Source organism: Denticeps clupeoides, chromosome 5, assembly GCF_900700375.1.
Source record: "Denticeps clupeoides chromosome 5, fDenClu1.1, whole genome shotgun sequence".
NCBI classification, from domain to species: domain Eukaryota; kingdom Metazoa; phylum Chordata; class Actinopteri; order Clupeiformes; family Denticipitidae; genus Denticeps; species Denticeps clupeoides.
Genome location: NC_041711.1, coordinates 33,997,221 through 34,005,929, shown reverse-complemented (window position 1 = coordinate 34,005,929; position 8,709 = coordinate 33,997,221). Strand labels below are relative to the sequence as shown.

General features: G+C 43.9%; 1 protein-coding gene across 1 annotated transcript; it reads left to right on the top strand.

Moving 5' to 3' along the window:
* Positions 1-6: 6 nt before the first annotated feature.
* Positions 7-8,662, top strand: LOC114789850 (DNA-directed RNA polymerase III subunit RPC3-like). The gene is made up of 14 exons (XM_028979258.1): positions 7-55; positions 160-424; positions 694-888; positions 1,547-1,629; positions 1,731-1,835; positions 2,053-2,145; positions 2,316-2,396; positions 2,490-2,541; positions 2,671-2,731; positions 2,817-2,967; positions 3,616-3,717; positions 3,792-3,841; positions 3,929-4,078; positions 8,347-8,662. Exons 2-14 carry the CDS (start codon positions 196-198, stop codon positions 8,426-8,428), a joined length of 1,434 nt encoding a protein of 477 aa, XP_028835091.1. The 5' UTR covers positions 7-55; positions 160-195; the 3' UTR covers positions 8,429-8,662.
* The last annotated feature ends 47 nt before the right edge of the window (positions 8,663-8,709 follow it).

Genomic DNA, 8,709 nt, shown 5'->3' with positions numbered 1-8,709 from the left:
CGGAGCACTAAGTCTTCGAGCCCTCGCCCATGAAACCAACACTCCACTTGATCTGGTAATGATGAAATGTGACTTGCTGTGCCACTTTGATGTGGCATGTGATCGACTGTCCTCCTCAGTCTGATAGCAGCCCTGGTGAAGTCCCGCTGTCACCTCCAGGTGAAGAAGTCCTTGTGTGTGCTGGTGCAGCATGGCATGTGTGTGTTCGGAAGTGGCCGGCGTGGCCCTGGCGGGCCCACAGAGTATCGCTGCCTTGTGGAACGCATCCTGTACACGCTCCGCTTCCCAAGATACATCTACACAGCCAAGAGCCTGTATGGCGACACAGGCGAGCTGATCGTGGAGGAGGTCCTGCAGAGAGGAGAAATGACCATGAGCAGTGTGGTGAAGACTGTGGCAGACAGACTAACACACAACATGGAGGGTGAGAGCTCGGGGGCTGTTTTCACTGCAAATGCCTGAATACGTTACCATCTCAGAAAACTTTATTATTTATTACAATCAGTAGTTACAGGGACAGTAACATGTGACTTTGTGGCCCCCTGGTTCATAGGCGAGTGTCTAACTGACTAGACTACTACCACCCCTATTAGTACTGTCACAGTTTGTTAGGTGCAGTCAGGAAGAAGTTTTAATTCACAGTGCAAAATACTGGATAGAAAAGCTCTTCTGCTGTCTCTCATCTGTGTGTAGATGGCCGGAGCATGGACTACAGTGAGGTGATCTCTGCTTTCTCCAGTTTGGTGGACACGCACTTCCTCCAGCGCTGCCTTGCAGCGTGTGGGAAGGGAAATGCGGCAACCTCATCAGAAAAGACACCAAATTCCTCAGCCGCCACACCCGAGAGTCTAACAGACTGTTATAAACTTCCTCAAATTAACCTGAGAGGTCCGTTTCTTTCATCTTTCATTGCTTCAGGCCAAAAATGTATCTCCTTTTTATTATTTAATAGTACTTATTAATACAGTATATTGGCTGTTTATAGATGCTATTTAGTTATTTAATGAATATTATTAATTCAAAACATAGGGTTCAAGACATTCAATAAATGACCTTAAAGTTTGCACTTCCATACAACTTTCATCAGACATATCAGAAATGGGAGAAGGCTGGAGACCCAGGGATTATATCAGGTTCAAGTTTCTCAAAGCGTTCCGTTTCAGTTAAGATTTTTACAGTCATTTGGAATGGAGAAAAACATTCTGCTTCTTGATCCATGATGAAGGCATTAAACACTACACTACATTTACATTTACAGCATTTATCAGACGCCCTTATCCAGAGCGACTTACAATCAGTAGTTACAGGGACAGTCCCCCTGGAGACACTCAGGGTTAAGTGTCTTGTTCAGGGACACGATGGTAGTAAGTGGGGTTTGAACCTGGTCTTCTGGTTCACAGGCGAGTGTGTGGCTACTACCACACTAAAGCACTAAAGGCTGCATAAAACCATGAAACTATTAAAAATGTACTGTTACTTCTGTTTGGTGCTGAGGACTGTGTTCATCTGTATACATGAAGGACTAGTGGGGTTTATGCACGTTTAGGTAGAGGGAAACGCAGACGCTCCAGTGGAGACAGTGATGTTGACCAGAGAGGAGGAAAAAGAGCGAAGCTGGAGAACAAGGAGGTAAACCGAACAGCTACACATGGACCACAGATACTAGCAGAGCTCTTCTGCTTTGTGAGTTGTGCAGTAAGGAGTTGTGTTCTCTTCCTCCTCTTTCGTAGCTATGCGGAGATGAAGGCGTATTTTGGCAGGTGAATTTCGAGCGCTTCCATCTCCATTTCCGAGATCAGGCCATCATTAGCGCAGTGGCCAGCAAAATGGACCAGGTCAGTTTGGTGGAACGGCTGTTATTTACTGTAATCCGCCAAGGTGCCACTGAGGTGCCACACTGCTCACTCAGGGTGATGGTTAAAAGCAGAGGACACATTTCGTTGTGTCACCGTGTGCTGTGCTGTGTATCACAATGACAGTCAGTTCACTTTACTTTTATTTTTAGTTGAGAGGAGGATGCTGTACCATGTCGTTTTCCCTCTGTGTTTGCAGACTAGTAGTGAGATAGTGAGGACAATGCTCAGAATAAGTGAAATGACAACCCAACCCAATGCCGCCTATACACAGCCGCTCTCAGCCAATGAGGTAACACCACACACAAAAACACACACACACACACACATAGAGCGTGACTGTTTATATACAGTTATTATTATTATATTATTCATGCTGTGATAAATGTTGTTGATTCAAATCCTTATAAATTGTTGGTATAGTATTAAGTTATATGTTAATATACATCTAATCCTCGTCAGATCTTCCGAGCCCTTCCAGCCAGTTACAACATTAGCAGATCCACTCTGGACCAGTATCTTACCTTACTGGTGGATGATCCGGTAAAGCACCACTTCAGCTGAGAGTGAAGCCTTGTGTTTACTCTAGCGACCCTATAGTTAAAGCCGCTGTGTTTCTATCCTTCCTGCGTCCAGATGGAGTTTGTCGGGAAGTCAGGTGACAGTGGAGGGGGGATGTACGTTGTCAGTATCCTTTTGTACAGAGAATCGTGCTCCCAAATAAAAATGTTCTGGGTTCTGAACATCCAATTAACCTGGAAATCAAAAACAGGAACAGTACAAATGAGTACTTTTGGTTCTTAGCTCCAGTTGTCAGACCTCCACAAGGCGCTGGCCAACCTGGCAAGAGCTACGCTGGAGTCTGTTGTCCAAGAAAGGTATTTTCCTTTCCTCGCTCTTCTCATTTCTCACGTAAAGCTGCAGTGTGTGTTTCCTGCTCCTGATGCTGTCTGTTCTGCGCAGATTTGGCTCACGGTCGGCGCGCATCTTCAGGCTGTTGCTGCGGAAACGGCACCTGGAGCAGAAGCAGGTGGAGGATTTTGCCATGATTCCAGCTAAGGAGGCCAAAGACATGCTGTACACACTACTGTCAGAGAACCTGGTTCAACTCCAGGTAACACAAGTCAACATACGGAAACACAACAGAGAGCTTTGTCGTCTAGTTGCTTGAGAATTACATGAATTAATGATAAAATTTTCCATGGTTGTGATAAATACCATAATAAATTGCCATAATAAAAACGTATTCATTAATTTATGAAATACATTATAAATACATTTTAAATATTGTTAGAATGTTCAAACCCCAATTCACTTCACCCCTGAGCGAGACACTTAACCCTGGGTGTCTCTAGGGGGACTGTCCCTGTAACTACTGATTGTAGGCTAGTCTCTATATATTTAAACTTTCTTTCTTGGGGCAGCGGTGGCCTAGCGGTTAAGGAAGCGGCCCCGTAATCAGAAGGTTGCCGGTTCGAATCCCGATCTGCCAAGGTGCCACTGAGCAAAGCACCGTCCCCACACACTGCTCCCCGGGCGCCTGTCATGGCCGCCCACTGCTCACCAAGGGTGATGGTTAAATACAGAGGACACATTTCACTGTGTGTGACAATCACTTCACTTCCACTTCACTCATTATGGAAACGATTTACACGTTTCAATTGAGCCGCACTTTCTGTCCAGAACATCCAAAACCTGTAGCTAGCAGATATAAATGAATTGTAATTCATTGACGCTCATGCTTCTTGTTGACTCTCTGAAGGAGATTCCTAAAACCCCAGACCATGCTCCCTCTCGTACCTTCTACCTGTACACGGTCAACCAGCTGCCTACGGCGAGGATGCTGCTGCAGCACTGCTACAAGGTCACGCCCGCTACTGCGCTTCTCTAGCGTATATCGGCTGCAGATTTCTAATGTCTCTACTGGCTGCCTTACAGACGGTGGGAAACCTTATAGAGCGACGCCTCTTTGAGACGAGAGAAAATAAGTGAGTTCCTGTTTCTGTCTTCCTGTCTGTTAATATAAGGACATTTATATTAACACAGTGTGGTCACGAAACCACTTTGATTGGCAGACGTCACTTGGAAAAGTCTCAGCGAATCGAGGCGATCCTGGCATCTCTGCAAGTGAGTGGGGCGGAGCCTGCCCAGCTTACTGAGGTGGAGGAGATGATCACTGCTCCGGAGAGACAGCAGCTGGAGGCGCTGAAACACCACATCAACAAGTACAGTACATCAGCACAGTAAAGGGGGAAATCTCCAGTCTAAAGATGGTGTAAATAACTGGAAATGCCTGTTAATTATTCAACATTAACACCATTTATTTCTTATATAGCCCAAAATCACATACAGTATGTCTCAATGGGCTTTGACAGGCCCTACAGTTGACACCCCCACACTTGACCCTTCTGCACACAAGGAAAAACTCCACACAAAAAAACTCTAGGAGAGAGAAAAAAAGAGAGGAAGAAACGTTGGGAAGGAGTGATACAGAGAGGGACCCCCTTCCAGGGTAGAGTGAGCCTGCAAATGGTGTCAGTGCAGGGTTGGATATGATATAATGATAAGTCCTACAGTTGTAGGGTTGGAGAAGTCCAGGATGTAGTCAGTGTCATGGTCTAGATAAGGTGTCTGTAACGATGTTACTGGTCCATTTGAAGATCCCTGAAGCTGTGTAGTTAATGGTGGTGGTGGCTGTGGTGACCCTCTGGTTTGTATCATGGTATGTCCTTGTTAAGCAGTTGTCAGGAACCAGGATTTATTTGCTGGTCTCTTCACTGGGGTCTGCCAGTAGTCTGGGCTTGATTCCGTGTCTCGGAGAAAAAAACAAACAGAAGCAGCGGCAGACGGTTGCACTGTACCACCGATACTGAAATATGTGGTTATAGTGGTATATTGGTGCTACAGTGGCCCGGTACCCAGATAGGTTTTGAGATTGGATTTAAACACTGAGACTGTGTCTGAATCCCGGACACTGACAGGCAAGCTGTTCCACAACTGCGGAGCTCTATAGGAGAAGGATCTGCTCCCAGCTGTGACCTTCTGCACCTTTGGTACCAGTAGTGACCCGCACCCATTGATCGAAGGGGGCGTGGCGGTTCGTAAAGAACCAAAAGTTCACTCAGGTACTGTGGGGCGAGACCATTTAGAGCTTTATAGGTCAAAAGTAGAATTTTGTAGTCAATCCTAAATTTGATGGGTAACCAGTGCAGTGATTGTAAGACTGGGGTGATGTGGTCAAATTTCCTGGTTCTAGTTAGAACTCTGGCTGCAGCATTCTGTACCAGCTGGAGTTTACTCATGCACCTACTAGAACATCCAGACAGTAATGCATTGCAGTAATCTAACCTTGATGTAATAAATGCATGGAACAACTTTTCTGCATCATGCATTGAAATGATATTTCTTATTTTCGCAATATTTCTAAGGTGAAAGAATGCTATTCTAGTGACATTATCTACGTGTGAACTGAATGAGAGACCTGCATCAATGATGACACCTAGATCCTTCACTTCAATACTCAGTGAGATAGAAAGGCTATCCAGGGTGTAGTCAGTTTATGCCTGGCTGCTTGAGGCCCGATTACGAGCGCTTCTGTCTTGTCAGGGTTTAGCAGGAGAAAGTTGGTGAGCATCCACTGTCTAATGTCCTTCAGACAATTCTCTATTTTGTTCAGCTGCTGCCTCTGGTCTGGCATTGCTGACAGATACAGCTGTGTGTCGTCAGCGTAGCAATGAAAGCTAATACCGTGTTTGCGGATGACGTCGCCTAAAGGTAACATGTATAGAGAAAAAAGTAACGGACCTAGGACAGAACCTTGTGGAACACCAAACTCTACTTTACTATGTGAAGATGAAACACCATTGATGTCCACAAACTGATATCGGTTGGTCAAATATGATCTGAACCATTCAAGGGCTGTTCCCTTAATCCCGATAACATTCTCTGACCTGGCAAGGAGAATAGCGTGATCAATAGTGTCAAACGCTGCACTCAGATCAAGCAGGACAAGCAGCGAGATGCGTCCCTGATCAGAGGCCAACAGCAGGTCATTAACCACTTTAACCAGCGCTGTCTCAGTGCTATGATGGGGTCTAAATCCTGATTGATATACTTCATGGATGTTGTTACAGTCTAGGTATTTAATAGGGTTGAATCGTTCTAATCGGTGGTCTATTAGAAGATTATTTTCCATGGAAATATCGGCGGAGCTATTTGTTGTGCTTTTTATCTTCTCTCTATTTGCGACAATTTTCGTATGAAAGAAATTCATAAAATCATCGCTACTATGATGATATTGAGTGTTAGTATCCGTTTCTGTCTTATTCCTGGTTAGTTTGGCTATAGTTTTAAACAGGAATCCGGGATTATTTTTGTTCATGTCTATTAACGAGGACAGATATGTTGATCGAGCCGTGCTAAGAGCCTTCTTATAGTTAAGTAGGCTCTCCTTCCACGCTATTCGGAATATGTTTAATTTACTTTGACGCCATTTGCGTTCTAATTTCCGGGCGGTCTTCTTAAGGGCGCGTGTGATCATTATACCAAGGAATTAAGTTTTTATCTCTTACTATCTTCCTTTTGAGGGGAGCGACTATATCTAACGTACTACGCAGTGTTAATTCTAGACATTTGGTCGCTTGGTCAAGTTCAGCGGGGTTGACTGTGAGTTTATCAGCGTTGATAAATCTGGTAAGGTATTAATAAACCTCTGTGCCGTACTTGATGTAATTGTCCGTTTGTCTCTATAACGAGGGGGATTGAGTTTGTTGTGTCTGAGACATATTTTAAAAGTGATGAGGAAATGATCTGAGACCATTTCAGATTGCGGAAGAGTAACTATATCTTCTATATTTAAACCGAAGGTCAACACAAGATCGAGCGTGTGACCACCTTCGTGAGTAGGTCCTGTTATATGTTGGTTAACTCCAACTGAGTCTAATAAAGACAGGAATGCGGTTCTTAGTGAGTCTTCTAATTTATCACAGTGGTTGTTAAAGTCACCGATAATTAGGGCTTTATCCACAGATACAACTAAGTTGGAGACAAAATCTGTAAATTCACTAAGAAACTCAGAATAAGGTCCAGGGGGTCTATAAATAATAATAAATGGAATGAATTTGGAATGATTTTTATTTTGTGAGACTACATGAGTTATATTGGTATATAGAATCTCAAAAGAGTTAAATCCTTGTCCGGGTTTATGAGTAATACCGAGGTTATCCTTATAAATTACTGCGACGCCACCTCCTCTTCCAGTTAAGCGAGGTTGGTGTACATAGCTGTATCCAGGAGGACTAGACTCGTTCAATGCTACAAATTCATTTTGTTTTAACCAAGTTTCGGTGAGGCACAGTACATCAAACCCCTGATCTGTAATCATTTCATTGACAATGAGCGTTTTAGGTGTAAGGGATCTAACATTTAATAATCCTATTCTTATGCCGGGGGTGCTGGTGGTAGGTTCAGAAGTAGTAATGTAACGGGTAGTAAGTTGCTGAAACAGACACCCCGCCCAGTCCGTGGAACAGACACAGTGTCAGCATATTTATGAGTTTTATTAATGTTTCTTGTAGAATCTCTTGTTTTAATAGAGCGAGGTACAGACACAGTGTCAATATTGTACACGCTGGGTGGCGACTCTACGCAAATGGCAGACGCTCGGTTTAGCCGGTCTGTCTGCTGCCTGGTCTCGGCTCTGGCGAGTCAGTTTTGTTTTTTGGTTCTAAGACTATGAGCCAATTTTTTAGACAACTGAGTGGCGCCCGCCCAGTTGGGGTGGATGCCGTCTCGCCAAAAGACCAGGCTTCCCCCTAAATGCTGGCCAGTTATTAATAAAGCCCACTTTATTTTTTGGACACCACTCCGACAACCAGCGATTTATGTCGAGGAGCAGCTACAGGTCTCGTCGCTACGCCGAAACTGCGGTAATGGGCCAGTAATGGCCAATCTGCATGCATGTAGAGAGGAGCGTTAGTTCCAGTGGAACGCTGGGTTTATCAACACAAATCTGTCACTGAAAAGCTTAGTTAGTTAAACCATTAACAAATTGTTAGTAGAGCTGAAAATTGCACAGATTAAAGAAGCAATAAAACTGGCAAAATTCATACTATATGTAGCGCATCAGCAAAAGTGGGTTCAAGTTTTTACTTATTTCAGATTTTGTCTGATTATTTATGATCCTAAACCTATGAGCAGTAGTGTGTGTGTGTGTGTGTGTGTGTGTGTGTAAATGATGAATGTAGCCTGGCGGGTAACACACTTGTCTATGGACCAGAAGACCCAGGTTCAAACCCCACTTACTACCATAGTGTCCCTGAGCAAGACACTTAACCCTGAGTGTCTCCGGCTCTGGATAAAGGCGTCCTATAAATGTAAATGAATACTAGATCTACAGCTATGATAGAGTGTGGTGCAGGCAGAGGCACTTTTTTAAGTCTATGTATGTAGGTGTTATTTCTGTAATGCCTTACTCATTCTTTTACCCCTGCAGGATGGACTCGAGTGAGAACCAGGTGGATGAGACGATATTTCTACTGGAATCTTATATAAGTTCCACCAAGACTTCACACTGACAACTGGAAGAGAACTTATGAAATAAGCAGCAGAAATATCTGAAATATGTGACCAGATGTTGAAATTGTTGTACCTGGATTCTTCTCCACGCCACACATTCATTTTATTCTTCTTACAAGTGGAGCCATTCTGTGAGCTGACCTTGGTTTTTTGTATCTGAACATGAATCTGTACATCAGATTATTACCATGTTTGAGTTTGTAAATAAAATATTCTGTTTGGTTGAGACGCTACACCTGCTAGAAAATGGTAGTAGGATTAATGAAGGAATGACTGATCT

Excerpts from the sequence above, each read along its gene's own strand:
- LOC114789850 (XM_028979258.1), top strand. The coding sequence starts at position 196 with ATGTGTGTGTTCGGAAGTGGCCGGCGTGGCCCTGGCGGGCCCACAGAG. Across the intron at positions 2,542-2,670 it reads AGGGGGGATGTACGTTGTCA|ACCTCCACAAGGCGCTGGCC; the intron begins GTATCCTTTTGT and ends TCCAGTTGTCAG. Across the intron at positions 4,079-8,346 it reads CTGAAACACCACATCAACAA|GATGGACTCGAGTGAGAACC; the intron begins GTACAGTACATC and ends TTACCCCTGCAG.